Source organism: Salvia splendens, unplaced genomic scaffold (assembly GCF_004379255.2).
Source record: "Salvia splendens isolate huo1 unplaced genomic scaffold, SspV2 ctg666, whole genome shotgun sequence".
In the NCBI taxonomy this organism is placed as follows: Eukaryota; Viridiplantae; Streptophyta; class Magnoliopsida; order Lamiales; family Lamiaceae; genus Salvia; species Salvia splendens.
Window position 1 is genome coordinate 1 of NW_024599330.1, and position 27,784 is coordinate 27,784.

A 27,784-nucleotide genomic window follows, 5' to 3' on the forward strand; every position below is an offset into this window, starting at 1 on the left:
CTCCTTATGAGTTGTGGAAGGGAAGGAAGCCATCCTACAAATACCTCAAAGTGTGGGGGTGTTTGGCAAAGGTGATGGTTCCTCCGCCCAAAGAAGTTACAATCGGACCTAAGACGGTTGATTGCATCTTCATTGGATATGCACTTAACAGTAGTGCATATCGATTTGTTGTTCACAAGTCTGAAATATCGACTATCACAGTAGGAACAACAAAAATTGAGTCGAGGAATGCTGTATTTCTCGAAAATACCTTTCCTTGCAAAGATAAGGAAAATGTATCAAACCAATTCTGAGACAAGAATTGAAGAAGCCACTAGTTCTAAACAAGTGGAAGAAGAAGCCACTAGTTCTAAATCAACAGATGCGGAACCTGAATCGCGCAAGCGTGCAAGGCCCGATCCAAAAGATACAGTACTAAACGTGGTAATAGAGTCAGAACACCAAAAACTTTTGGTCCTGACTACATTGCTTTCATGTTGGATGAAGAACCAACATCGATAAAAGTAGCCTTTGCTGGCCCAGACGGGCTGCATTGGAGAGAAGCTGTTCAAAGCGAAATTGATTCAATTTTGCTAAACCACACATGGGGTTGGTTGATTTGCCCGAAGGTGCTAAACCTTTAGGATGCAAATGGGTCTTAAAAGAAAGTTTAAGGCCGATGGAACAGTTTGATAAGTATAAAGCCCGATTAGTAGTAAAGGGTTTTAAACAAAAAGAAGGACATGACTTCTTCGATACCTATTCACTGTAACAAGGATTACATCTATCCGGGTGCTTCTCGCTATTGCTGCATTGCACAATCTCGAGATTCATCAAATGGATGTAAAGACCGCGTTTCTGAATGGTGAACTAGAAGACGAAATCTACATGGAACAACCCGAAGGGTTTGTAGTACCTGGACAAGAGAAAAAGTATGCAAGCTCGTGAAATCCCTATATGGATTAAACAAGCGCCATTGCAATGGCACTTGAAGTTTGATAATGTGATGTTATCAAATGAGTTTAAAATCAACGAGTGCGACAAATGTGTCTACATCAAGAGCACTAATAACGGTCATGTTATAGTGTGTCTCTACGTTGATGATATGTTAATCTTGGGTAGCAACACTCAAGTAATTAACGATACAAAGGCCATGTTAAAGAGAAACTTTGACATGAAAGACATGGGTCTAGCCGATGTAATTCTTGGAATGAAGATTCTAAGAACGAATGATGGAATCATCTTAACACAATCACATTATGTTGAGAAGATATTGAATAAATTCAAAGCCTATGATGGCGCGCCGGTTAAGACTCCAATTGAACTCGCCCGTTGCACAAGAAGAGTATGCACGGGTCATCGGGTGCATTATGTACTTAACTAATTGCACTCGACCTGACATTGCTTGTGCCGTGAACAAGTTAAGTCGTTACACGAGCAATCCAAGCAAAGAGCATTGGAGAGCTCTTGTGAGGGTTTTGAGATATTTAAAACACACTCAAAATCTTGGGCTACACTTCTCGAGATACCCCCGGTGCTTGAAGGGTACTGTGATGCCAATTGGATATCCGATAATAGAGACTCACTTTCAACAAGTGGATATGTCTTTACTATTGGGGGTGGTGCTGTATCGTGGAAATCCACAAAACAGACCTGTATAGCCCGATCAACAATGGAATCGGAGTTCATTGCCTTGGATAAGGCTGGTGAGGAAGCCGAGTGGCTTAAGAACTTCCTTGAAGACATTCCATGTTGGTCTAAGCCAGTGCACCAGTGCTGATTCACTGCGATAGCCAAGCGGCTATTGGAAGGGCAAACAATGGTTTCTATAACGGTAAGTCTCGACATATACGTCGACGACATAACACCGTGAGACATTTGATCACAACAGGGGTGATCACAATTGACTATGTGAAGTCAATAGATAATCTAGCGGATCCGCTAACCAAAGGTTAAACCGTGATCAAATGAATAAGTTGCTAGAGGGAATGGGTTTGAAATCCACAAACTAAAGAATTGTCATAGTGGTAACCCAACCATGATGACTGGAGATCCCAAGAACTTGGTTCAAAGGGACAACTAAGCTATGAGAGTTCATGAAAAACACTCAAACTATATCTATTCCCTAGAGAGCAATAGAGTGTTGGAGAACTTGCCTCGTGGTAAAGGCTAAGTCTATGACTTTTAATGGTTCTTAAGGATCTCAAAGAGATGGAATTCTCAAAGAGACCAAGTATGACAAGGTACTTGACTAAGAATCACCTATGTAAGTGCGAAGTGTGGTCGCTTCATAAAAAAACGCACTTATGAATCCAAAGTGGTGTCCAAGACCGCAATGGACACAAAACGTGAGAACGGATGGGGTTGAGGTGTTTAAGTGTTAACACCATTGTCTCGGTGCACGCCGTGGGGGATTAGTTCAAAGCATCGCGCTACTAAGCCGCCTGTGTATCCGATGGTGTCGACTATGGAGGGTTCAAAGTCAACAACTACCTATCCTTATGCTTATATACCTCGCGAGGGTTGAGCTTGCGTCTGCATGCATATGCATTCGGCTATTTCCACTCATGTGGGGGATTGTAAAAATCATGGATTAAATATGCCCGGTCAATGGATTTTGACCAAATAATAAATGTGACGAGACATTTATTTTGTGAAATTAAATGACATAGCGTCGATCTACATTTTACGTAGGTAAATGTAGTATATTCACTTTCTCAAATCCGATTTCCGGTGAGTGAGAAATAGTGGATTAAAGTTGGGCATAATTAGCTTTTAATTAAAGCTTGGAGATGGAGCTTAGGGAATAATTAACTAGTGTTAATTATCCACATTGGAGGATTAACACATCTTTAATGTGTATAAATTAAGTGACTTATGTTACTTAATAATTATAGTGGACCAAGATGGGTGAAAAAGCCCACACGCGCGCACACGCGCGCGCCGCCGCCGCCGCCCGCCCGAGCCCGAGCCCGAGCCCGTGCCCGCGGGCCTCGGGCCCGATCCGATCCCGATCCCGATCCCGGACCCGGACCCGGACCCGGACCCAGACCCGGACTCGGACTCGGACTTGGACTTGGATCTTGGCAATTGGTCTTTGGGTGGTCTTTGGGCTTGGTGCTTGGCCCAAACTATTCTTTTTGGACCACCGCCGAGTCAGCAATCCAAGTGGCTTGACACGTCGTCAAGCGAGGCACAGTCACGGGTGCCACGTGAGAAATCCACACGCTCCACACACGGATGACACACTCCTGCCACACGCCTGTAACCGACGTCGGTTACGAATTGCCATGATGACAGCCATCATGGCTGTTGACCCCTGCAGTGGACTGAGCCTATAAATAGGCAGCCATTCCATGCATCACTACACAATTCAAAAAGCATTCTGCATCATAAGCTCTCCCCTCTTCCTGCATAGTTTTTCTGTCGAAGCTCTACCCTCTCCTCCATCCAGTTCGCCGGAGCTCTGCTGATTGCGGTGCTGCATCAATAGAGACGTAGCCGTTTTACCTTTGGGGACGACACGCCAAACCGAAGAGCACTACCGGGGCGTATCTCGTCTTGCGGGAAGAGGCCTCCTCGACTCGGCTGTCATAGCATACTGGTTTAGTTGTTTCATTTTCGTTGTAACTTCAGTTCTTTTTTGTATTCCTTCTTTTGGGTTGTATTACGCCCGGTTTTGTTATCTTGTAATCCCAGAAACCAACAGGGATATTGACATCTAATTTCTGGATTTTTTTCAAAAATTTGTTTACTCTCACAAATTTTAAACTTAGCATATAATATCATTAATTTAAATAGTTGTTCGAATGTTTTCAACCGCGAAAAAATCCAGTACATTTCATTTGTTATTATAAAATATGATTACCACTTAAAAATACTAATAGTTATGTGATTTCAAAGTCTTTAGAAGTCTATCCATCTCATTTAATGTAGTAAGGTGGTAAAAATACAACTACTATTTAAATTCGTGATACTATATGATTCAAAGTTTGTGGGAAAATAAATTTTTGAAAAGTTTCGTGAGATTAGAGGTCAATATCCCTTTATCAATTAGAGAAACAATAGATGTTCATTCAGAAAATTTCTGACTCACAGCGCTTGTTTTATACAGCATGGCACTAATGTCTAACGTATCAAAATTTAACTTTTGCTCAGGATCAGTCCATCAGACGAGAAAAAGTGGTGGGTTTCAAAGACGAGGAAGCAACGCTATTAGGTTATCTCATGGATGAGAAGGAGAAGCTTGATGTCATCTCCATCATCGGTATGCCTGGCTTGGGGAAGACAACTCTGGCGTGGAAGATTTTTGAGAATGAACAGATCTGTTTTGAGTTCCCAATACGCATTTGGGTTTATGTTTCTCAAAGGTTCAACAGTCGGGATGTGTTTCTCAACATTCTGAGAAAATTCACTAGCAACGACATGTCTGGCCTTAGTGATGAGGAGTTAGCCCAGTCAGTTCGTGTGTGCCTGTCCAAAGAGAAATTCTTGTTGGTAATGGATGATGTGTGGAGCCCTGAGGACTGGCAAGTCATAAAAACTGTACTGCCTAGTAGCAATAAATTGAGTAAGGTCATGATCACGAGTCGTCTGAAAACTGTTGGTGAACGTGCTAAAGTTGGCCACTTCACGGAGCCCCACAATCTGCGTTTCTTCAAACTGGAGGAAAGTTGGGAACTGCTCCAATTGGAGGTATTTGGGAACGAAGAAGGTTGCTACACTGACCAGTACAGGGAGTTGGTAGACATTGGAATGAAAATAGCTGCCCAGTGTCATGGAGTGCCTTTGACAGTTGTGGTGGTTGGAGGCATTCTTGTAGATTTATTTGTCAAAACACATGTATCCCATCTTCTGAAAAAGTTTTGGGATGATGTGTCTGATAATGTGAGCAAGTTTGCGCAGAATAACGAGGAGAAGCGCATATCAGAAGCTGTTGAGTTGAGCTACAAAACATTGCCCGATCACTTAAGAGAATGCTTTCTCTATATGGCTGTGTTTCCTGAAGAACACGTGATCCCAGCTTGGATGCTGACACGCATGTGGATTGCAGAAGGATTCGTACTGCCTAAACAAGGAAGTTTGGAGGAAGCTGCAGAGCAAAATTTAAGTGATCTTGTCGGTAGGAACTTACTCATGCTTGATCATAAAAACCTAATGGGTGAAATAAAAACATGTCGTGTCCATGATATGATTCGTGAATTTTGCAAAAACATAGCTGTGGAGCAGAAGTTATTCCAAGAGATAAGGAAAAATAAGGGAGTATTTGAACCTCCTGTTTCTGAGGTCCAGAAGTTCCACCGTCTTTGTTTCCATTCCGATCTCCCCACATTCTTCTCTAAAAAACCAAAAGGTCCTCATGTTCGTTCCTTCTTATGTTTCTACAAGGAGCCTGTAAACTTGGAAGACAAATACCTACCATCAATTCCAGATGCCTTCGAGTTGCTCAGAGTTTTAGAGTCAATATCCATCAGATTCCGTCAATTTCCTGCAAAGGTGACCAAATTGATTCATTTGAGGTATGTCACTCTATATATTGAGGAATTCTCTATTCTTCCGGAGCCCCTCTCCCAGCTATGGAACCTACAAACTCTTATTGTGGAGACAAAGTCACGTTCCATTACCATGAAGGCAAATATATGGAAGATGTATCGTCTGAGGCATCTCAAGTTGAAAGCAGCCATAGTCTTGGACCCAAAATGGAATGGTGAAGGTGGCGAAAACCTCCAAACACTCAGCAGATTGGCACCCGAATCTTACACAGCAAAGGTTTCCGAAAGGGCCTGCAATCTCATTGAATTGGGAATTCGTGGTAAACTAGCCACTCTTTTTAGTGACATGTCCATGGAAAACTTGGGTTTTCTTGAAAAGCTGAAGCTGATGAATGATGTACCTACCGACTCTGAACCTCTCCCTCGCCTCCCTCAGTCCAGTTCCTTCCCTCCAAATCTCAAAAGGTTGACATTGTCGAAAACATTCCTTGATTGGAAGCATATGTCCACATTAGCTGAGATCCAAAGCTTGGAGGTCTTGAAGCTGAAAGAGAATGCATTCACTGGAACCTCCTGGAATGCTGCTGCTAGCGTTTTCGAAAATCTGCTAGTCTTGGTCATCATAGATGCAGATATAGTTTTGTGGGTGGTTTCAACTGACAGTTTTCCTCGTCTTAGCTCTGTTGTCCTTAAGAACTGTGACAAACTAGAACATATTCCAGTTGAGTTAGGCCAGAAGTTGAAGTTTATGGAGATTGAGCGCATTCACAGATCAGCAGTTGAATCAGCCAAGAGGATCGAGGAGGTAAAAAGGGAGGAGGAAGAGCGGAGACCCAAAGAGCGGGTTCAGTTCAAGCTCCAAATCGGCCCTGGATGTGGGAGGGGACCTAACTGATTAAGAGAAATACCATCCATCTTTACTAGGTACTATGTGTGATTGTTGTTGCAGGATGTTTATGAGCTTGTTAGTATATGTATTGTATATACATTGAGTTTTACTGCTGATGGGTGTTTAATCTATGCAGATTAAAGTTCAACGGAGACGCTCAATTTCTTTCGGCGGTTGCAGACGGATGTGTTGTTTGTTAGTTCACTGATGCAATTTGACATGGTTTGAGGTTATGTTTGTTTTTTACAATGTTTGTTGTATTCTCTACTTTTGATATTGTCTGATCTGGAACTCTAGTTCGGAACTTAATGTGAGTTATGTTGTGAGCTTCCTCTCACACCAATAAATTAAACAACTTTTGTTGTAAGCTATTTATAAAAATTGAGGAATGTGATGCTTTCTTAACTTGGCCATGCTACTATATAAGTTGTATAGCAGGAAAGTGAAAGTTTGTGATCAATGTTATCCATTTTGAGAGGCCACACCCGGATTGTTAGTATGAGAAAGTACTCGTTTCGTTTGGCCCACGTAGAGTAAAAATCCAAATTTGAGTTTTGATTTAAAGGAAAATTGCATTTAAATAATATTTTTTTATTGTTTTGGTTATACTCATTAATTTTTAAAATAGAGAATTAAATTTTAACTTTTGTACCTTTCGTAATTGTCTCATGCCATTAAAATTTTGATGAAGCTAGTATTATAGCCAGTGCTATGCGTGAGACATAATATTTTTTAAATAATGATGATAAATTTTAAGGTAAGTAGATTTAAAAAAAAGAGACAAACAAGAGATTTGCAACTTAAGGCCAAAGAGTACGAACTGGTTAGATTAAGATATACAAATAAAGAAAAATGCGCTACTAAGGATCAATTAGGAAGAAATCATATAATTTGAATAAATAAATAGTTCTAACAATTTTGAAGATTAAGATATACAAATAAAGAAAAATGTGCTACTAAGGATCAATTAGGAAGGAATCATATAATTTAATAAATAAATAGTTCTACAACTTTGATTAACTAAATATAGATGTTCACAAATAGAAAAAACTTAGAAAAATAATAAACTAGTACTCCCTCCGTCTTACTCTAAGTGGAGTATTTCTATTCCAGCACTAAATTTTATGTAGTGTTATTTTATGAATTAAGGGGAGAGAATAAAGTAAATCAAAGGAAAAAAATAAAGAGGATGATGTTTCTATTTTTAGAAATGTTTAATTTAGAATGAGACATTCCAAAAAGAAAAATGATTTATTTAGATTAAGACAAAGAGACTAGTTTATAAGTTTTGAAAAACTTTTTTTTTAAACAAATCACCCTGACTACCATCGTCATCTTTACTATCATCTTTACTAACAGAAAAGTATATATACTCCCTCTGTCTCGTATGAATAGACCATGCTTCAGGAATTGTTCAAATTCCTCCGCTGCAATTTATTCTAGAGAGAGTAGGAAATGACGAATTTGGCTTACTTGGCTGCTGTCAGGCGCAAGATCAGGTCTCGTCTAGAATCTTCTAATACTTCTCGAGAAATCGTAGGAATGGCAGTGTAGGAAATTGAGAGGTTAGAAGAAATGGCGAACAGAATGCTGTGGGGAAGCAGGAGAAGTTGGAACAAAGAAATCAGAGCGACAATAGACAAAATTTAAAGGTGCGATGCAGTCCCATCTCTCAAAATCTGAAAGCAGTGTGAATTTCGTGGAGGAAGTAAAACTAGAAATTCATTCTTTTGCGGAGAGAGTGAAGGTTAATGCCTCATTGTAGGTTTCATTATAGGTTTCACCGTGTATTTTGATCCTCATTGTTATTCACATGGTGCGGATTGGAATTCGATCGCTTTTGGATTTGCAGAAAATGAATTTGACGGCGGTGAAAGAGGAAAATGAGGTGATGAAAATTAATTTGTATTGATTCTCAGCGAAAATAATTTGTTCCATATTTTTCTTCTTATGGCTGATTTTGTGTTGCTTATGTTGGAAGGTTACTGTGTTAGATTCCTTGAATAAGCGTTGCATCTTCTTGGAGCATGTCGTTGGCCTCATCGGCGTGCAGAATGTTCAAATTGTACGCGATTGAGCCGAGGTATGAATTTTGATGTCAACGCTCAGGATTAATAACACCTCTAGCTTTGTTTCTGTTGTTTAATAGTGTGAGTTTTAAGAATGGGTAGATTGAGTTTTATGTCAAAGTGGAATGTGTTTGGTTAATGAAGTCTACATTTCTAGCTGTTTCTATGGTATTGCTTACTAATTAGTACCAGAATTAATGCAGTATCAAAACAGATATGTTTTTTGGTCATTCGATTAGGGTGTATGCTCATATATAATCTGATTTCTGTATAGGACAGATTGTAGGACAAAACCTTGACTATAGAGAAAACTTTGATAATGCAGTTGCAGAAATGAGAGTACTGGGTAAAATTTGGCAACTTATTTTCCTTATTATTTGGTTTGGGCCATCTATCTGTGTCTAAGCGTTTTCTTTCTGCTGACGTGAAGCTGAATTACTGTCTTCTGGTGGTCCATGTTGGTGGTTTGTTTGTGGCAGCAAAGGGTCATGATCCACAGGTATGCTAATTCAAATGGAGGGTTTAAGGCCTTTCTGTTATTACCTATCATTTATACAAAATTATGAGATCATTCCATTTAGTTTGTCCTCATATGGTTTCACAATTAGATCCTTAATTGATTTTAGAAGTGTGCGTACATTACATGGTTTGTAGAGGTAATTGCATCTAACTCTTGTATCCTGTTGCAAACAACCATTCCCGGAGATAGTTGCAAAAGCTGAAAGAGCTCTAATCATTTGATGGGTGCTTCTCTCTTGCAAACGTGTTTTGGTATATATGCATCTCTCATTTTCACTTTCACTTTTTACTTTCTCATCCACTGATAGTATAGCTTAGAGTTTCCTGAGATTTTCGTGTTAATTCGTTATCTTTCCATATATTCCTAATGTATCCTTACTATGGCCTTTGGGAATCTTGGATGTTGTTTAAGTATCTTCACTATAGTTGTTCTTCATTTGATTAGATTCCTAATACAATTGCCTTAAGCTTGAGCCGTTTTCCATGTCAATATGAGCCATCAAATGTTAAATAAAAAAAGTCAAGCTGAGTTTGTTTAAACTACTAACAAAATCTTGTGCCAATTCAGTAGAATCTCATAGCAAATTTGGATCGAGGACCGCCATTATATGCCTGAAAGATGGTTCGACCCCCAGAAAATATCCTCAGACACCAGGTATTCGTTCAAAGCTCCCACTATGATGTTGATATTGGACCAGTAAGGTTTACCTAGCTATCTGTTTTACTTAACCGATACCTATTGTGAACAAGATTCCTCTCGATTTCAACTCAGAAACACAGTGTTGTACATCATATCTAGGATATATTCTTCTCCCTTTTTTCACCTCGCCAATATATACTCTTGGTCTTGTGCACAATTATTTACTTTTGTTTTTCTAATACCAGTCACATAAGAGAAGCTTCTTTGGCATTTCACTTGCATCCCTTCTGCATCAATGCCTGCAACATCACGAGAAATGTTGCTTACTTGCTTCAGGTTGAACCCAAATCTGTTTTTGAGATGTATTATCTGATTCCATTTAGGCTTGGCAATTACTTGGGTGGGACGGTGTGAGATGGGTTATAATGTTAGAGGCAGACTGAAGCCTACCCGAAAGGCCGGAAACTATACCTATACCTATATCTGCAACTGGATCACAACGTGTTGTTAGTGTAACACGGCTTATATAATCTTTGATCATGATCTAGATCAGTTAGTATTATATCCCATTTTGGATTCATTCTAATATTTTTATTAAGCTAGCTACTCTAGTGCTTTTCCTCCTGTTCCTCTTCTTTTAATAGTTTCCATTGAACAGTAAGTAAAATACTTGGACGTTGAAAAGGTGGGTGTTGGAGTGTAGATTTTAGAGATTAGTTTCTTTCCAGTAGTGTATTAGGTAAAACTACAAACTACTCAATTGCATGTTGGCAACTACTTAAAATATACAAGGGGGGCCGTGTTTACTTTTTACCTTCCATCGCCTTTCACCCAGTGAGCTAAGACCCCCCAAAAGTGTAACACATTCTAGACATAATACTATATCTTTGTAGATAATTTAACACATCTAAGCAAATATAATAATGAATCCTTGATGATTGAAGTAAGGAATACAAGACATTTTAATGAAATGCATTAAAACTTAACTTACAGGAGCCAAAACTTATGTTAAGTTACAAGACACCTCATGAGATTCACTCACAGTAAATCCATTCCATTATTTTAAGCTTACAGCTCAGATTTTGGCACATGAGCAGCACTATATGTATACCTCTGCCTCTGACATGCTAAAGTTTGAACGGCAATGGCATGATCAAAGTAATTGAGCTTATATAATATGTATTAACCTTATTATGACTCTCATCTAAAAATGAGATTAATTTATCATTCACTAAGAGCATGCGTAACGCAAGGGGCCGGGCCGCATCTCGCGAGTCCCGGCCCATCCCATGCATTACACGGAAGGGCGGCACGGCTCAGGCCCGTCCCGTGACGCGTGACCGCCTGGGAGCGTCCCGCGTCCCGGCCCGGGACGGGGTTGCACGGTGACGGGCCGCTACTGTTCATCGATTTTAAATTTTTTTTTTTTTTTTTTGCATTTTTAAGAAGAAGAAGAAGAAGGGGAGAGGGGGAAGAAGGAGGAAGAGGAAGAAGAAGGAGATGGAGAGGGCGACGTTTTTTTCATCAATTTTAATTTTTTTTATTTTTTGCATTTTTAAGAAGAAGAAGAAGGGGGAGAGGGGGAAGAAGAAGGAAGAGGAAGAAGAGATGGAGAAGGGCAACGTGTATTGCAGAATTTTAATTTTTTTATTTTTTTTTTGCATTTTTTTTTATTACTCTAATTTTTTGTATATTTTTTAGTTTATAATTTATTATTTTTGTATTAAAAATGAATTGCTCGTGTTATAATTGCTCAACGTATTTTATTTTACGTTCAAAAAATAGGTTGGAGTTGTGAATAGTGTCATTTATTAGTTGCGGCCCGGGCCGCAACCTCCAGGGTTACAGCAGTTGGGGCCTGGGCCGCAACTGTAGAGGAATGATGACGTGGAGGGGACTTGGGGCCGGAAATGGGGACGGGGTTATTGATGCCCTAAAGGTACAACTTGGTTCTGCATATGCCCTCTCTTATTGTTGCACTATACTTTTTTGGGCATGCCAAATCATACCTTTACACTCTGTAAAAAGGGATCTACTTGCTCTGGTAAAGATAGTCAAAAGGCCTTCAACAAACTAAAATATAGTATAACTTTAAGAGTTTTGAATGATATTTTATGATTAGTGGAGTCATATACCTATTATTTATGTTAACCCCAGTTTGGTGAAAAGCCCTGGTGGTTGGCCACCTTGCTTTACCATATTTGAGTCCGATTTAAGAAGATTGAAATGTGATAACAGATATGCACGTTCTTCTAGATGACTAGTCAAATATGTATCTTCTCAACATGAAAATATTCTAACATTCCAAACCTATACTAAGCCTAATCATGTGTAACTTCTCAACCTGATTCATGTTAGTACTTTCTTATTCTCACTATGTTTTCTTTTAAGTTAGAATTATGATCAGGATTATTAATTTGCATATATTAATTAAAAAATATAGCTTTATTATTATTATTAAATTAATAGTATCTTATATAGAGAAGCATAATTTCCAGACTTTAATATCACAATCAAGAGCAGCACTGTAGAGAGGCAGGTGTTTGATGATGGATGAGAACAAGTATGCACCGTGATGCATTTGATAGGCCCTCGATGCCCTTCAAGAATCGCTAAACACTCATATGACGATTTCCCATTCCCTCTCCAGACCCTCACCGTCTGATCAGCCGAGCCACTGCAAACCACATGATCCGCAGCCGCAGCCAAGCACAGCACGGCCTTCCCATGCCCCCTCAGCGCCGCCACCGCTGCCATTCCACCGCTGCCGTCGCTCTTCCACGAGCATATCAATGCGTCCGAGGCACCAGAGTACAAAACCACCCCGTCCGCACTCATCGATAACGCATTGATCCCGGCTTTATGCTTCATCAATGTAGCATCCAGTGAGTAATCCTTCTGTTGACAATTGAAACTTAAAAAATATAATACAATTATCCCACATTAGTGTACAAAGAGAACTAAAATCACTATATAAGTCTCATGGACCCCTCCTCCTATCACCAATTGGTTTTAGGATGGAACCCATGGATTTCTATCACCTTCTCCCCTTGTCTCTTCCTCCACACCTTGATCTTCCCGTCGGAGGATCCCGTGTAGATGGCGCCGTCGCCTGAGAGGGCGATGGCGTTGACAGCGTCGTCGTGCGCGTCCGCCACGGACTCGAGGCATTTGAAGTCAGCGGTCCTCCATATCTTCAGAGTCCGGTCCCACGAGACCGAGTAGAGAAGCCTCTCATCCCTCGAGAGAGCTAGCGCAGACACAGCGTCGATGTGGTGGACCCACGTCGACGTCTTGTGCCTCCTTACCCGGACATGGTTCCGGGGGAGCAGGAGCGTGATCGCTCTATCGCTCAGGGTCGGGAGCGTGGCGAGCTGCGTGATTCTCTGGTTGCCGGTGGCGTTGTCGACTCTCCACACTCGGATTTTGTGGTCTTGGTGGGCGGTGATGAACTTGTCGGAGGAGGCTACGAGGGCCTTCACGGCCCCGTCTCCCGCGGAGGTCATGGCCTCGTCTGGCAGGGTTTGGTGGTGTGAGAGGGAGTTTAGGCTGGTGCGGTGGATTTGGCCGGAGGAGGAGCCCGTGAACAGGTGTCCCCCAGCGACGGCAAGGGCTGATATGTAGGAGGTGTGGCCCTTGAGCGTTGCTACGCACTGGTGGCGGAGCGGCGGGGTAGATGGTGGTGAAGGGCCATCGATGCTTGAGGTGCAAGTTTGGTGATCACTTGGCCACATTGTGATTTGATTACATTGAGAGAGAGAGAGAGAGAGAGAGAGAGAGGGGAGTAGAGAAGTATGAGTGAGTGAGCTGTTTTGGAGGTGCAAATTTAGAATGGCCGAACTTTGTTTTCTAGTGTTAGGTTTTATTGTTATGGATTAGTATTACGTGTGTACGTCATATAGATATATAGTGGGAGCATAATTGAGTAACAGAGTGCCTCTTTTTTGGTTTTGAAAGTATGGTTGGGTTCATGCACTTTCTATGTAGTATCATAATGAGAAGTATTAAGTAGTACTGTATTTAACTAATCATGCACAAAGGATCACTTATTTTAGTTGATAGCCTGTCTAAATATTACTATAGTCATTCCAACATGGAGTACATAAATAAGCTTATTTTATGTGTTGCTTGAACTGCATGAATAATGACTCTATATATTAGCTATGCCAACTCACTTGAGTGGACAATTAGATCATTAGTAGAAATGATGGGATTCAAAAAATCACTACGATTGTGAGTTGTAAAATTTAGATTTTATTTTCTTCTTTCCTAAATAACTGCTGTTTGTACAATGTGGACAGTCACAGACATATGGACGCTCCTCAAAGATTAAAAAATGCTAACTTTTGTAGACAAAATATAGAGGTTTTAGCAAGAATTTTTTAAATCATGTTTGATATTCGATTGTGGAAGACACAGCCGTTCCCACTTCTCTGGCTGTATCCTGTTATATTTACCTGTCTCCCCCACTATTTCAGGTGCAACTTATGTTTTATATATACCACTTGTGTTTAATAATCCTAATTACTGTTGCACACTATATAAATTAATAATGTTGAATTAAGATTGTACCAAATCAACTACTTCATACTATAAACTGTAATCTAGATTCTACTTGTAGCATCTAGCAAGGAGAAAAATCACAAAAGGTCATAGGAGTAACTTACAATGGTTAGACCAAATAGATCAATATGGCTCTTGAAAAATCATGCTATGGTTTAAGACTTGAGATCCAAACATAACTATTTTACCATTCCCAATAGGAAACAAAGAATGCTACTACACTTAAATTATATGTGCTCTGTCCAATCCATGACATGCATTTTTATATTAGTCTTCGTTAATATTCATAAATGTTTTGAGTAGGTTTTGACAATTGAGTATCTATATATTGTCTCCATCACATATAAGTGCTGAGTCATTACCCTCTTTAAGTCCCTGTAGGTTGCAGAAGGAACCATACATATCTACTCTAACAATTATATATATATATATATATATATATATATATATATATATATATATATAGGGTTGTATTCATTTCCTTTTCCCATATTTCATCCTTTTTCCTTCTTCATCTCTACCGTTAATTATATCAATCTGAAGGATGCAAATTTTCGCTGATTCCATTAATTTATAATCATTGTAAAATTGAAAAAGGACAAAATAGGTAAATGCTTATTTGGTAGTTATGGAAATTCCATGATTATCTCATTCCAAGATATTGCCGTTTTTTTGTTCTTCTCTCACGTCCAACAAGGTATTCTTTTCCTGAGGCATCTAAGAATTATTTCTTCTGATTTTTAACAAGGTTTCAATTCTCACACTTCTCAATTGTCTAGTTAATCAATCCTTGCTATTTCAATCGTGTTTACTTGGCGTTGTAGCAACCGTTTTTTCCTAATAATGGAAGAAGGTAATTCCGAATTCGCCTTTTTATGTTTATGTTTCGGAGGGTTCAATACCAGTTCGTGCCGTCCGATTATTCGATAGTTAATGAGCAAGTAATTCGTGTATTGTGCTGTCATGGTATAACATGTTTGCTTGCGTTGATTTTTTTGGACTTTAGGGTTCATGTTATGGTCTAGGGTTGTCTAACTCTGTGGGCAAGGGGTGTAGTATATGGTGAGACAAAAACCTATATGAAGAGCACCAGATGTGTTATCAGTATTGTAGTGTTTACATAATGGCGTGGATAGTATAGTTGTTTAAGTCGATACCACTAATGCACCAGCAGTTAATTAATAATCAATTTTATTGATTATGTAATGCGTAATGCGTGAACTGCAATGCACCAGTTTATTTATCAGTACTGTAGTGCTCACATAATGGCGTGGATAGCATAGTTGTTTAGGTTGATACCACTAATGCACCAGCAGTTAATTAATGCCCGGTTTCAAGAAGTCGGACGAAGATGACCCGTTGAATGCCCGGTCAGGTTTCACGATCAAGCGCAGGAAGTTATCTAAACGGATCTGAAGTAATAATGTATATGTTGATGGAATGTTGGTTATGAAATAGATATATAGGCACTATTTCTGAAGGGTAATGTACAACATATGAAAGAGATAATACATGTAATGTATAAATATGAAGATATAATGCACTATTTCTGAAGGGTAATGTGCAACGTATGTCATATAATGCATATTAAGCTTAACGTGTATTGTTTTGTGATTAATAACAACGTTTAAACTGATACGAATAATGCACCGAATGTTAACGAGTAATGGATATTATTGCCTATAAAATGCACCATATTTGAACTGCAATGTATACGAATAAGATGTGCCGTGTTCCGATGTTTGCAACACATTTCTTGTTTCCTCTAAGGGTTTAATAAGTCTAGGGGCTACGGTATAGTACGTACACATAAACAACAACGTTTAAACTGATACGAATAATGCACCGAATGGTTACGAATAATGGATATTATTGACTATATAATGCAACATATGTGAACTGCAATGTATACGATTAAGATGTGTCGTGTTTCGATGATTGGCACATATTTCTTGTTTCCCCTAAGGGTTTAATAAGCCTAGGGGCTAGGGTATAGTACGTACTCATTAATAACAATATTTAAACAGATACGAAGAATGCACCGAATGGTAACGAATAATGGATATTGTGGACTATATAATGCACCATATGTAATGTGTCGTGCTTCGATGTTTGGTACACGTTTCTTGTTACCCCTAAAGGTTTAATAAGTCTAGGGGCTAGGGTGTAGTACACACTTATTAATAACAACGTTTAAACTGATACGAATAATGCACTGAATTTTTTTTCCGTTGTTGGATTCTATAACACTTAATTACTCTAATAACTGTGAGGTTAACTCATTGAGGTACTCATCAGCCCGTTGATAGTTCGTATTCTCTACAACACTCAAAATAATGACAATTTCTCGATAAATAATTTAACGTTTTAATCAAAAAATGCACATATCTGATGATCACAGTGGTAGTTAACTACTTTAATCTACTAATTACAAATGTACTTATGAAACAATAACACACACGCATGATAATTTGTATCAAACCAATTCACTCATATACACCATAATTCTAAAAATGCATAATATATTGCACATAATGACAATTTAATTACACATAATGCACAGCTTAAAAAAAAGTAATTCACATTGCATATTGCTGAATAATGATAATTTCTCGATGAATAATGAAAGGTTTAATTGAAATAATGCACATGTCCATATCCCTTAGCTTCATCCACTTTTGACAAGCAATGTATCACAGAACATAAATATGCAAAGTGTTGGCTAATCTCCAAATTACGAAATTAACAAAAAAAATAAACAACAGATCCGTTATCCCTTTTCTGTCGTGGATTCAACTGCTTCAAGCAGTTAAGTAAACAACAGATCTGTTATCCCTTGTTGGTGTTTCGGCTCCCCCTGATTTCCAGACGTACTAGGGCCTATCTTGGCCAACCTATCCCTAAATTGTTTTCCCAGAGCAACGGGAATAACGTCGTCAAGGGCATCGTCTATGTTGACTCTAAGTTGCTTCTCTGATATGGACCAAACAACATAACACATCAGAAAATTATCACTAAATCAAAAGACATCAGAAAATTATCACTAAATCAAAAGACAACACTATATGAGCTTCATAAGGATTAATGCATATTTCAAAACAAATAATGCTTAAGTCATAACAAATAATGCACATAAACTTGACCCATAACGCGTAAGACAAAGCACATAATGCACACAACATTACATAATTATCAATTCAATCAAGTACACACATAATGTACTAAACTGTATACATGATGTAACTCATATAATGCAGACAGTAATACAAAAAATGCACTATCACAGATTCACAATGTATTTCCCACATAGCATAATAACAAGCCTCATCCTTACTGTCCATATATTACAGATACAATACTCTATTTAATGCATATTTTAGTAAACATAATGCATAATTTATGTACCATAATGCATAGAAGTTTCAAACATATTGCCATATGAACTGTTTATGCCTCGTCTCAAAAAGGTAAACATACATGTGTTACACCCACGAATGTATTAAACTGTATACACAATTACAAGAATATAATGCAGACAATACTACAACAAATGCACGAATACAGATTCACAATGCATTGCCCACACATAATGCATATTTTAGTAAACATAATGCATATTTTAGTAAGCATAATGCATATTTTATGTTCCATAATGCATAGTAGTTTCAAACATATTGCCAAATGAACTGTTTATGCATTGTCTAAACGTACATGTGTTACACCCGCAAATGAAATAAAGTGTATACACAATTACAAGAATAAAATGCAGATAATACTACAACAAATGCACGATTACAGATTCACAATGCATTGCCCACACAACATACTACAAAAAAACCTCAACCTGCCTAACTATATATTACAACACTAAAGATACCAAGTATAATTCAAAATTTGGTAATACACAACGCATAAATAAGGCGGCCGATAAAAATACCTGGCCTATAATGCAGACAAAACTACAAAAAAAATGCACGATTACAGTTCCATAAAGCAATGATTAAATATGCCATTTTGACCTCTTTCGTGTGCTTACTCACCACAACACACAGCATGGACATTGCGGATTCTACAGAGTTGCTAATACTCTTTCACACAATCGACAAATAAGATATTGAATTGCAAATTTTACCTGCAGCCTCTGAAGCTTGAGAAAGCGGTCGACCTCTCTTTGTCATTTTGGATCTGGCATAAAGCAAAAAAACATATGATACTGGGTATCATGACAGATTCAGAGAAGCCCATAAACAAACAACACTTTAATTTAGAAATTTCTAAGCCGGCAGATTCAGAGAAACCCATAAACAAACAACAATTAATTTTTGAAATTTCTGAGCCGAGGCATGTACAAAGATTCAATTTTAACATTTTGCATCTGCAAAATCGAACAAAAAAACGCCGACCACCCTTTTCAAACATACCTAGTCGAAAGGAGTTGGTGTTTTGAAGTATATGCTAGCGCCGATAGCTAGATGTCACTGGAATTTTGCTAGTCAGCCGCTAATACTGTAAACGCGTCGAATGGGAGTGAAAACTAGGGTTTTCGTAGTGGAGGGTGTGGCTTTGTTGATGTGAGTAATGAATGTGGAAAGAAGAAGAGACACATTGTTTCAGATCCCGTGAAATTTGCATTCACCAAAATATGGTGGTTCATTTTTCTGTGGAATGTCTATATTACCCCTATAATGCATACAGATACAATCTGTAATGCAACACGGAACATGATTCGTATAATCAATATGAGCCGTTGATGCATTAGATCCAACGCTTAATATTAAGAAGAGAAAAGGATCTAATAGGGGAAAAGGAGAATAATGCTCCCTATATATATATATATATATATATATATATATATATATATATATATACTCGCAATATCTACCAATAATTGAGGGTAAAATTCTTGTAAATATTTTAATTCTACCATAAGGTTTTTAACTCTGAAGTAAGCAGCTTGGTACATGTCTAAGTCATTATATTTCAATTTGATTGAACTACATTGCTCTTCAGTACCATTGCTCTGGGTCGAATTCGTAGTCTTTAAACAATACATTGATCCTGAATTTAGACACAATTATTTGGAAGCTTACTAAAAAAAGCTAGTTGGTTTAGGTGAAAAATTAAAGGCATTGTAGCTAGGTTATAGAATGGCTTTTAATATTCGGATTGACCTAGTAACAATCCTCACCGAAAGTAGACCTCAAGGCCTAATATTTCATCTTATTCTAAAGATAGTTATGATTTCCAGAATCTACTTTCCATTATCCATAATTACCAAACTTCATTAATCTGCATCAATATCTTAATCTCACATCATGTGCATTTTCTGGTTTGCCATTATGTGTGAATATGGTGGGGTTAGATGAGCATTTTGGCATATGCCTATTCACTCTTCCAGTCATTTTTGTTTGGATCTTTCAATCAAAGGGGTAACAATAACGCATAATTTACAAAAATAGGATGGTCCTGGTCTTGAGAGTCAGCACATGAGTCATAGATTAGTAGTTTTTTAAAAAATATTGCAGATTGATCGATCAAGGGTTAGTAGACGAGCTTGTTATTAGATTGGGAATTATTCAACGAACTTGTTCACGAGCTAGTTAACCAAATGCTGTCTCAGGTCGAGTATGACATGTATATATCATGAGTTTCACCGAACGAGCTCGATCAACAATTTTATTGAGCCAAAATTAAAAGAACTCTAGTGTAGTTGCTGCTGTGATGGGAATGGAGATTTCAGCCATGTGGTGAGTTCGGATGGTGTTGATATTTTCGCCTTTGTAAACGGAAACAGGTTTGTTGATCTTTACCGGTGTGTTTGTGGGGACAGGTTGGATTGTCTGCTGTTCTTCCAACTCTGCCAAAGAATCTTGTGTCTGCTAACTAGGCCTAAATAGAAAAATTTTCCAATAAGGGATTAATTTCACTGACCTTTCGAAATTTAGGATTCAATTCGTTGACCTTTCGTAATATGAGATTGAGACACACCAATTTTTCAGAATGGGGGATTTTTGTGATTTTATCTTCTTTTTTTATTATTTTCCATACAAAATATATATATTGACCAAACTATCCATTTATTAAATGTAGCATATCACCTCAGTTTCCTCAAACTCACGTTTCCCTTTCCAGAAGCCAAGAATCTGGTGGAGTATTTCTACTTTCCACAACATCAAGTAATGTGAACAATTAGATATTAAGCAGATTTCTAATTTGAAAACTAACCCTACTGATATGTAAGGATATAGTGTTGTTGCTCAGTTTCTTTCTACTGCTTAAGAAAAAAACAATAATATATGTATATACAGATAAATAACAACAATATATAGTTTAAAGCACAAACAAATACATAGTGTACAATAACAAGATGAGGGTGGGGAATGAAGGGGAGAGAGAAGGCGAAGGAGAGGATGTTATGGGCGAGCTTGAGGTTCAAAATTGGGGATTCATTATCAAGATTAACGATTAGCATAGGGAAGATGAAAAAACTAATTACAAAAAGAAATCTTATGTGGGATATTATGGTCAATTCATATATTTTGTGAAGGATTTAATAAAAAAAAGAAGAGAAAAAAAGAGAAAAAAAAAGAAAAAAACCCTCCTTCTGAAAAATTCGCATGCCTCGATCCTATATTACAAAAGGTTAGCGAATTGAATCCTAAATTTCGAAAGGTCAGCAAAATTAATCCCTTATTCCGAAATTTCTCGCCTAAATTTGATCCTCTTTTGCAACTAGGCACTCGATAATCACTCATCAAGTCTTTGTTAGCATACTTTTATTACAGTCTTAATACATTACTATCAATCATCCTAACTTACAAGAATATTAAAATGGTAAGATGGAACATAGTCATAAGTTTAGTGATCCAAAGCTCCTAAAACAAGCTTGGTCTGAGCTACTCTAACCTCCATCTGTTTGAGGTGAAGCCGCAGCTCCTCCGATCTCAGCTCGTTCCACTCCTTCTCCCACGCCGCCCCTTGCCCCGACTCAAATGCCTCTTCACCATACATCAACATCCTCCCCTCCATCGTCGCCACACTACCTTTAGCTCTCATCACTTTTGCGCGCCCCTTTTCTTCATTCCCCTGTATTGTTTTCGACAAATTGCAAGCACTCTGCTTCTCGTGAGGCTTCGAGAAGGTTATCTTGCTGTTTTTGTATTCCTTCTTCATTCTCTCAATCTTTTCCTGTAGCTGACTCCTGCTAGCATTTTTCTTGGTAAAATCGTGAAAGGCGTTCAAATACGAAATCGGGTCGGATTCGTGCTTAGACGTGTAATCGATCATCCCCTTCAAGATGACGATCTCATCCTCCTGGCTCCACAGTCTCTGGAGGAGATCGGACTTTTTCTCCCAGGCCTCCGTCCCCGCGGCGGAAGGGGCCTGCCGCTGCGGCGATGATATGGCGGACATCTGAGGATTTGATTTCTTTTGCGTCGTGATCCGTGTCTGGGTCTGTTCGACTTCAGAGTCGGAAACTTCATCGGAAAATCCTTCTTCATCTTCTTCGTTGGATTCCGATTGGGACTCCACCGGCGTGATAGGCTGATTACCCATCTTTTTTCACGAAGAGAAACTAGGGTTTGTGATAAATTTGGGCCAATTTCAATTTCAAATTCAGTATTTTCCCGCTTGTTTATAAGCATGTATTCACTATTAAAAAATAAGTATTCGTATTATTACAAAAACTGAAATTAAAAGGGAATAAACTTCACAAATTATGCATATAAATTCTAATCACAAACACACTTAACTGCTCCTTAAATCCCTTGCCAGATTTATGCATATGCATAATTTATTCCCAATTCTTTTTATGTTGAGTCTTCGTAATAATTATTTTTAGGACCCGTTCACTTTCTTAGATATACCAAGAAATAGGGTTAATTCTAGAGTAATTTTGTTGTTCATATTCCTTCGTTCATTTCAAGCGAGCCCTACAAAACTCACAGGGCCCGCACTGTTCACTTCAGAAATGCTCAATTTCAAATCTTCTTCCGGAGGTGGTTTTTATTTCTTGAAGCGGTGCTGACATCCAGAATTGGAGTTGAGATTACTTTTTTATCCTCGTCATTTTCACTTCACACATCAGTCATTTCCCCCCAAATCAATTTCAACATAGAAAATCCCTCAGCCCCTTCGATCCTCTCCCGGAGCGCGGGCGGGGGGAGGAGTGCCGCCGGAACGGAGAGGCGGCGGTGCTCGTGCGGCTTGGGGTTGAGGAGGATGTTGAAGACGATGGGTGCGCAGCACATGTGGGTGATGCGTAGATGGCATCGTACATCTCGGCGGGGGTGGTGGGAGCGGATGCAAACGTGGTGCTGACGCACGCCGCTTCGCCGCTTTTTTATGATTGCGGTCGCCATTGATGGTAAATTTAAAGAAAATGAAGAAAAGTGTTTGAGCTTTCTATGAAACCTTGCTTAGATTCCTCTTTGATTTGATAATTATTTTAGGAGTTTTATCATTGTTGAATGAATTTGTTGAATATGGGTTGTTTTCTTTACAAGTGAAATATCTCTCGCCCAAAAATTTCACGGATTATGCAAAAGCTATGAGGGCTTTTTAGTCTACTCATAAAGAAAAGAATAAAAATTAATTAATTCAGAACTTAAAAATTGTAAAAACATGACTATTTCTTATACACTGAACATTAGATTTGGGTTCTAATCCTGTGTGCCCCTCGTCACTAAATTCTCTCATGTTTTAATTCTCATCATCCCATATCAAGGAAACTGAACATGCCCTTATAATATACTAGGGATATTGGTTCCTATTCCCACAACTTTCAACTTGTCAAATAATATCACAAACTTGTCCAGATCCTTTGTCCTAGAGGTAATGAGCTTAAACATTATTGCATGAGGTGTCGAGTTCGAGCCCTCTTGACATCAGTTGTAATTTCCTCCTATATATAGTATAGGAGTTTATTTGTTAAAAAAATAATATCACAAACTTTACCTGAAATTTCGGTTATATTAATGGATTGAAGAGCAATTTTGGAGGATGTGCTTCAAGAAAAACTATTGAACAACTTCAAGAAAAACTATTGAACAACTTGAAACTCTCGAAGTTGTCGAGAAATTATGAAAAAAAAATCGTATCATGATATTATTTGCCAAAAAATTTCGTCGTTGTTATTTTCCACTAGCGAAAAAAAATTCGGTTATATTAATGGATTGAAGAGCAATTTTGGAGGATGTGCTTCAAGAAAAACTATTGAACAACTTGAAACTCTCGAAGTTGTTGTCGAGAAATTATGAAGAAAAAAAAATCGTATCATGATATTATTTGCCAAGAAATTTCGTCGGTGGAAAATAGCAAACTCAGGTAAAGTTTGTGATTTTATTTGTCAAGTTGAAAAATCTTGGAAAAAATCCAATTTTTAAAAGTTACATAATATTTGAGTCCAATATCCCTATATACTATACTTTGCAAAATCAACTTATCTTACTAGAATTCTTAAATATTGTTGGCATAACATAGTAAGAGATGCATTAGAAACATCAGAAAATTCAAAAATCATATCAGCATTACTATACACAGTTAGACATGCCCACGGTTCGTAAACCGGCAGTTCCGGTTCGGAACCACCGTTTCCAGTTTCGAGAAATGTGGAACTGGAACCGAACCGTGAGGCTATTTCACGGTTTCGGTTTCGGTTCGAAAACCGGCGGTTCCGGTTCCGAACCGTCGGTTTTTCAGCGATTTTTTACGATTTTTTACGATTTTTCACGGTTCCTACTATATTTCACGATTTTCCAACGGTTTTCACGGTTCCGTTTTGGAATCGGCGGTTCCGGCACGGTTTCGGTTCGTAAAATTTCGAACCGGAACTGACCCGTGGTTCAAAAAATGGCGGTTCCGGTTCAAGAAAAAAGTCACGGTTCCGGTTCGGAACCGGCGGTTACAGTTCTGCGGTTAACCGCTGGAACAAAAACCTTGGGCATCTCTATACACAGTGATCCATAACTCCCAAAACAAGCTTATCTCACAGTCTCTTGCTCTTGCTATTTTCGTACTTGTTCTTTATTCTCCATGTGAATGCCGGCCGAACACAACTCCACGATAAGAGAACGAAGCACATAGACTCTAACTTGTCTTGCAACCGAATTCTGCTTACATGTACATGCATATTTTTCTTAATAAAATTTTGAAATAGATTCAAACTCAAAATTGAATCGGAGGGTTTCACAATTTTATCAATAAATATCTGCATGTGCATTTAAGCAGAATTCAGCTATAGGACAAGCTAGCTTCTCTCCGTACTTCTCTTATCCTGTAGTTGAGTCCTGCTACCATTCCCATCGACGATGGTCTTCTTCAAATCCATAGTAGCATACGAGTAAACTAGGGTTGTGGGTGTGAGAGACTTGTATCAATTTCTATATTTTTCGAAATGTTATGCACCGAGTGGCTTCATTTTATGCACTAAACGAAAGATCTTTTCTTTTTGTAAAGATATTTATCTAAAATTAAAAAAAAATAACCTTATTTTTCAGTATCTTAGATACACATGTCATAAATCAATTTATGGTTAAATATCTCAAAGTTATTGGAAAGATATTTTATAAATTAAATTTACACATTAAATGATATTACAATTAAAGATTATTTTGTTTAAAAAATTATTATGAATTCTAGAATAATCATTTTAAAAATAAATATCATTATTATCAGTTTTTATAATTTTTTAAATTAATAGTTTCGCTCAATTCACTGCGGAATGGTGCATGATAAGCATTCAATATTTTTTATTAGCATAAATATCTTTTGAGATCATTTTGTATTTTATTTATATACTTTTGGTTCATGAACTATATTAACATGATATTTAAACGTGTACGTATCTTTTTTTGTAACTTTAGTTTTTTCCTCTCTTATTTATTCATTTTTCTTATTATTTTTTCTTGTTAATTATTCTTTCTCATAATTAATAATTTGTTGCTATAGTTGTAATTAAAGAGAAAAATGAAGCAGAAAAATTAATAAAAATGAAAGCAGAAGAGAAAAAAGATTTTTAAAAATGATCTAAATTAATATAGTTCACTTTTAAATATTATCATTATTCTATTTCTATCACAGTTCCTCACAATGACGATGATACCGAAATTACCTTATAACTATTGACAATAATTTTGACCCAATATTAAATTTTGGCATCGTCATCCCCTATTTAGTAGTCATCTTTCACTAAAATAAAAAGAGTAATAATAATAATGCCGATGATGAAACGCACGTGTTATTTTTTGTTACTTAATTTTCAAAATTGCAATTATATGCATACAATTTTACCATGTGCAAACTTTATTTACTCATACGATAGCCACGATATATTTTATCATAAATTATCTTCTAGAAGATTATCTATATTCCATTGTAGGAGTAGTAATTAATTGCCAAATAAAATAATTGGCATGATACGATCCATATCAACATAATTTCATTAAATAAGAGGGGCACTTTAGTCAAATGCAAATAGCGTTGAATGTTGATTTGAATATACACATAATGCTCGACAAATTACAATACCCCAAATCTTAATTCTTCTCACAATATTAATACCACATAAATCTCCACAATATCTTAATTTGCCATATTTCGCTAACTCTTTTCCTTGATCAACAACTCCACATCTCTCTCTCTCTCTATATATATCTCTATCTATTAGCCAGAAACTAAGAAAGAAATGGACGGTGGATCATGGGCTGATCAGTGGGACACAACGGCGGATCCGACGCCGGAGAAGAAGAAGAGCGGCGGCGCCGCCGCGTACGGAAAGAAGGTGGGAGAAAAGACTAAATCGGCGGCCACCACCGGCGTCAAGAAGGTGAAGAAGGGACATCTGTGGGGCTTCAGTGGATCAAAGAGAAGTATCAGAAAACTACTAAACGTTGATTGATTTTGGTTTTGTTTATTTTTCCGACTATATTATTATACTAAATGAACATGATCATGCTATGTTGATTATATATATATATCACTTTTAATTTGGAATAAAATTCACTGATTATGTGAATTGGTGCTTATACATTTGTTCTTGTAAGTTTTTCTTCTTCATTGAATTCGTGATGTGAATTATATTTATTTTGTTATTTTATGTTATAGTCTTGGTATTTGACTTGGCTGGTGGAATATTTGTGCGGCCAATTTAGGAATGTTGAAGTTTTCTTGTTAAACTCCATTTACAAAAATATTTTTTTAAAAAAACAATTTGTATCTCGATTGAATCAGTATATATCATGGTGTATTTGTGTCATATAAGTCAAACTTGATTACGTAGCTTTGACTATATATTTCTTTGATCGGGTATAATTTGTTTATTTATTTAAAAATTATTAATTCATCTCCCTGCACGATATTGATATCAAATCTACACAGCAATCGAAAGATAAATTAAGAACATGGAATCAAAATTTAAAAATGAAATAGAAATTTTTGTGGATGTATAGAGAGATATAGAGTTACGAATTGGACTTGTTAATTTGTTGTTGAATCGAGCCATTGTTTGTGTCGAGTTAGAGAGTGCTAGATGTTGAATGAGAAGAGGATTGATTAAGTTATAAAACCTAGTTCTAATTTTGAAACATCATTGGACGATATTGTTTATATCAGTCAACATTTTGTCCATGTACTGTAGATTTTTTCGTCTGTCATTATCAGTTTCAATTTCACTTTAATTAGAATAGATGGATCATATTTTTTAAAAAAAAGTAGCCGAATCATTGTCCACCAATCAACAATCAGCTGGTGCAGTCGGACGCTCTAATAATGGGAGCAGAAATCAGTTTATCCTAAAAGGCTTTCTTGCACTCTTCATCAAAAATGAATTCCACTTCATTATGCAACAAATGAGGAAGCGGTTGAGCAATCTTCGCGAAATCCTTAATGAATCTTCTATAGAAGCCTGCATGCCCTAGGAATCCTCTCACCTCTTTCTGATTCGTCGGGTGTGGAAATTTTGAGACCACATCTACCTTTGCTCGATCCACCTGTATTCCCCTCTCCGAGACTACGTGCCCATTGTCCAGGGACCATAAAGTGGCATTTTTCGAAATTAAGGACCAAATGCTTTTCCTGGCACCTCCTCAACACTACATCCAAACTTGCCAAACAGGAGTCAAAAGAATTTCCATACACCGTGAAGTCATCCATGAAAATCTCGATGCAGTCCCCCAGTAGATCCGAGAAAATACCCATCATGCACCGTTGAAAAGTGTCTGGCGCATTACACAGACCGAACGGCATCCTTCTATAAGCATACGTTCTGAAGGGACTCGTGAATGTTGTCTTCTCCTGGTCCTCGGGATCCACATAGATTTGGAAGTATCCACTGTATCCGTCTAGGAAACAGAAATATTATTTTCCTGCCAGCCTCTCCAGCATCTGATCAATGAATGGAAGCGGGAAATGATCTTTCCTTGTCGCTTCGTTCAGCTTTCTATAATCAATACACATCCTCCACCCAGTAACAAGTCGAGTGGGAACGAATTCATTCTTGTCATTCTTGACAACCTGAATCCCTGATTTTACGCTACTGGGTCTAGCAGATGCGAGATCGAACAGTAAACAGCCATAATCATGCAGAATAGAAACAGAGAACTTTAGATCCACCAACACAGATTCAGATCCATAT

General features: G+C 37.7%; 2 protein-coding genes and 2 pseudogenes across 2 annotated transcripts; 2 read left to right on the plus strand and 2 right to left on the minus strand.

Moving 5' to 3' along the window:
* Positions 1–4,116: 4,116 nt before the first annotated feature.
* On the plus strand, positions 4,117–7,013 carry LOC121790917 (putative late blight resistance protein homolog R1A-10; the record flags this gene model as incomplete). The annotated part of the gene is made up of 2 exons (XM_042189006.1): positions 4,117–6,395; positions 6,497–7,013. A coding segment is annotated over one exon (2,250 nt), but the record flags the coding sequence as incomplete, so codon positions are not given.
* On the plus strand, positions 6,401–9,763 carry LOC121790914 (annotated as a pseudogene).
* A 2,298-nt stretch (positions 9,764–12,061) lies between these two features.
* On the minus strand, positions 12,062–13,440 carry LOC121790915 (annotated as a pseudogene).
* Positions 13,441–20,895: 7,455 nt separating this feature from the next.
* LOC121790916 (probable transcription factor At4g00390) lies at positions 20,896–22,489 on the minus strand. Its single transcript, XM_042189005.1, has one exon. It carries the CDS (start codon positions 21,706–21,708, stop codon positions 21,010–21,012), a length of 699 nt encoding a protein of 232 aa, XP_042044939.1. The 5' UTR covers positions 21,709–22,489; the 3' UTR covers positions 20,896–21,009.
* Between the last annotated feature and the right edge of the window lie 5,295 nt (positions 22,490–27,784).